At 43.2% G+C, this 3740-nt stretch overlaps 1 protein-coding gene across 1 annotated transcript in view; it reads left to right on the plus strand.

Moving 5' to 3' along the window:
* The first annotated feature begins 6 nt into the window (after positions 1-6).
* asap2a (ArfGAP with SH3 domain, ankyrin repeat and PH domain 2a) overlaps positions 7-3740 on the plus strand; it is a 58007-nt gene continuing 54273 nt past the window's right edge. The window contains exon 1 of the mRNA XM_035674404.1: positions 7-429. Coding sequence (XP_035530297.1) covers positions 304-429 — 126 coding nt within the window. The 5' untranslated portion in view covers positions 7-303. The remainder of the gene's footprint in view (positions 430-3740) is intronic.

Below are 3740 nucleotides of genomic sequence, written 5' to 3' on the forward strand. Positions count from 1 at the left end.
ACGTCAGGAGGGATATAACCTACTACACCTTGTAGCAAAGCGCGGTGCGACGCTGCAACTCCTTGAGCCAGCGTGCAAACACCGCTGCACCGGATTGTTGTCGGGGAGCTAAACAAGGGAATGACATAAACACACCCAGAGATGGTTTACTACCCGCGGGGACCTTCAGAGACACCACCACCACCACCGCCGCTGCTGCTGCTGCTGTGAACTTTTCTGTCCTAAAACTGTACAAACCAGAAAGTAGGGGGAGATTACAGAGAAAGTGCTTCTGCTTCTTCTTATCAGCAAAAGGGATTAATTATGCCGGACCAAATCACAGTTTCAGAGTTTGTGGCAGAGACTAATGAAGATTATAAATCGCCGACCGCCTCTAACTTCACCACCAGGATGTCCCACTGCAGGAATACAGTGGCTGCCCTGGAGGAGGTGAGTGACTCTGGTTGGGAGTGTATTCCCCCAGAAGCATTAATCCTTAATACCCGTATGTTTAAAATAAAATATCTTAGATGAGCCTTCCATTATATTTACACAATGGGATGAGGATCATTTTTAATTATAGAGATTTATGTTAGGGGACAGTTGTAGGTCACCTTTTATTCAGTTTGCATGAATTTGTCCTCCATGCAGCTCTACCCATCCCTCATGCTCCATATTCCTACTGTAGCCAGCTCCAGCTATTGTTCAGGGCTTTTATTACTGTCCTGGATCTATAGTTGTGCCATTATACACTAGTTTTTATTAAGAAGTTGAATTTGCTCCATCCCCTTAACCAGCAGCCAGCAAGAGCAGGTATAGTCAGTTATATTGAGCTCAAAAATCATATTTTACTAATTTGCCTTAGAGATATTTACAGTCTGTACAACCCCTCTATCCTTAGACCCTCAATTTGATGAGGAAACACTCCAAAAAAAGACCCTTTAGTGGGGGGAAAAAAGAGGGAAACCTTAAAGAGGAACAGACGGATCTCTCTTCCAGGATACACCGACATGCAATAGATGTCCTTTGCTGGACTAGACAAAAACAGGAGACTCATTGAGAAACAAAATGACGTAAATAGAGTCCAAACATATTGAATGGACAGTGAGAAATAAGGACGGTCATCCACATACACCACTCTTCATCAGTGCTCATTGCAGGTATTTTGTCCGACTGGTAATGCCCACAGTGATGGGTGAGAGGTACAGCTGCATCGCACTGTATGTGCACAGAGAGCACTTTGTGTTCTTGCTTTTAACTCGCAGGTCATCAGGGGGAAGGACACTTCCGCTTTGTTCTCTGACAGCCCTCCACCGCCTCCCTCCCTCCCTTGTTATAGTTTCCCTACTTTGTGTGCTGTATGGCAGAGCCTCGCCCTGACTGGTGGCAAAAATAGGATTTCCCACATGAGCAGCTCGGTGTATTATGTGTGTTAGTGTGTCTCTGCTCTGTTAGCGAGGGGATGCTTGCAGATGTTAGGTGTCCTGTTGAGGAAATGGGAAGTGGGAGGAAGTGGGGAAGTTCCCAGTGGAATCGTGACGGGCAATTTGGTTGCCTTACACCTTGTTTTTTAATTTTAATTTTTTTTTTATTGCAAAAACAAACGCAGGAATGCGTGGTATGTGCAGAGACGAGATAAGTCGTTGGCGTCTAATGTCGGCTTTACTCCTACTTTATTTTTAAGCTGTGTTTGTGGAGGACTGAGCCAGGCAGCCAGTCAGACAAAACACCTGCTCAGGCTGACAGGTGCTCCACACAGACGTCAGACACCTTTGCTACGCACTGTTTCATTCAAATCTCTGCTGCTGCTTTTAAAATAGCAACTCATCTGCTATGGGGAGTGATTTCAGCCCTGGCTAGATTGGAATGTGCTTTTCTGTAGAAGTAAGCAAAGAAGTGTTGATTTTTTTACTAAAATAGTAGCTCAGTAATTGCTGGCTTGTGAGTTTGGGTTGAGAATCAAACAAAAGCTGATGCTTGATGCTGAATTGTGGCAGAGACGTGAAGCAGCGTGTTGTTGTTTCACATTGACCTCCTTACGCTCGGGCTCAGGGAGCACAAGGCCTTATTGTTGGGACAACAAGACCTCGCTCACTTTGGTCTGTTTGAGCAGTTAAACGCCGCAGTGGACGGGGGAACACTTCCACTCATTGTCTGCCAGCCTGCCTGGAATCTCAAACACACGCACGCAAACAAAAACACATTTACATGTGTGCATAAGACAGGCGTCAAGGCAGGCAAGCTGGTGTTTTTATTAAGTTTAAAAAAGCAGCTTTTTTTTAATAAATCCTCTTGGCGTTTCCTGTCAAATTTGACAAACCGTCAGGGGGATGACTCTTTCACCCTTGAGTGTAACAGTGGGTCGGGTGTATTCATGAAGTTTAAATGAGAATAAAAATATCGGATTTTGCTGTTTTCAGCATTGTACTGACTTCCAAACATTGTGCTGATTCCGACCTTCTCTGGAATAGCTTGTTATGTAAGTGCTCGGTTTGTAGCTTTTACCCTTGAAGTGACAGTCGAGGAGAGGCTGATTGGAGCAGCACAGTGTTCTGTAATGCTACAGTGGGCTCGTATATCACTTTTTTTTGTGAATTGGCACCTATGAGTTTTGATAATGGGCTGTCTGTTTTGTTGCTGACTTCAAATGTTTTCCTCCTCCTGTTGCCCTGTTGTTGTTTTTTAGTGCATAAATATCCTGGATATGGTAATGCTATCAATTGAAAAATGGGGTTTTATAAGCAGTTTAATATTATGTGCATATATTTGCGTGAGAATATGCATCTTACAGATTATTTTGGAAGTCGAAATCCGCAAGCGAAAGTGGAGTATGATTGTGCATCGTTGCATTCTTTGAAAAAGTCCTTCAGCGTCGCGCTCCTATAACCTTAACGGACACATGACGGACAGTTTAAAGCAAAAATGATGAAAATCGATGCAGCAGAACCAGAGATATCATCTTTTTTTTTTTTACTGCATGCCTAAAAACCTGCTGCCCGCGTTGCTCACATTACCCACAATGCAGCTCAACCGCTGACAGTTTGGTCTGAAATTCAGGTGTGCTATGTTAGTCGCAGCTAATATAGCCTCAAGCGGAGGTCTGGTAATCTCACTTCTTTCTTTCTTTCTTTCTAACTCAAGATTTTTTACATTTTCAGACTCGTAGCTTTCAGCCCCAACAGACGCCGATCTCTCACAGACACAAAAGGCTAAATCCAACTTTTTTCACATATACACACACACAGTACTTCTACTTAAATCCTCACATTCGGTTATGCTCTAAATCCCTAATACTTCTGTTCTATAAAGACACAGGTTTATTTTTTCTGTGGGTGTAACTTGTTGACAAGGGAGATTCATCGGTTAGTGGATGGCTGTGATTAATGTGTAAATCTGTTGTTCCAGATTTTCCACTTCTCTGTAAAGTCATTCCCTGCCTGCTTATCAGACCATCCAGTCAGTGCTCCGTATTTCCAAATCGAGCTTGCACTTGTTCAAAATAGCTGATGCACTTACAATCTCATCTCTTCTTAAAATACCTTTTAAAACTGACCCCGGGTCCGGCTGTTTATAGGAAGCCTTTAAACACATTAACAGGAGAGGAGACTAAAGCACACTGAGGTTTTACGGAAATGGGTGCGCAAATGTTGCATAATTACTTCTTTCTAAACTTAATTGCATCTGACACAACCTTAATTAGGCTAGTAGTTTTAAACTGCTGGCTATTAAGAGGCCAGAAAGCGTGCGTGTGTGTGTGTGTG

The sequence above is a fragment of the Morone saxatilis genome, unplaced genomic scaffold (assembly GCF_004916995.1).
Source record: "Morone saxatilis isolate NCDOM2014 unplaced genomic scaffold, NCSU_SB_2.0 Contig3, whole genome shotgun sequence".
Taxonomy (NCBI): domain Eukaryota; kingdom Metazoa; phylum Chordata; class Actinopteri; family Moronidae; genus Morone; species Morone saxatilis.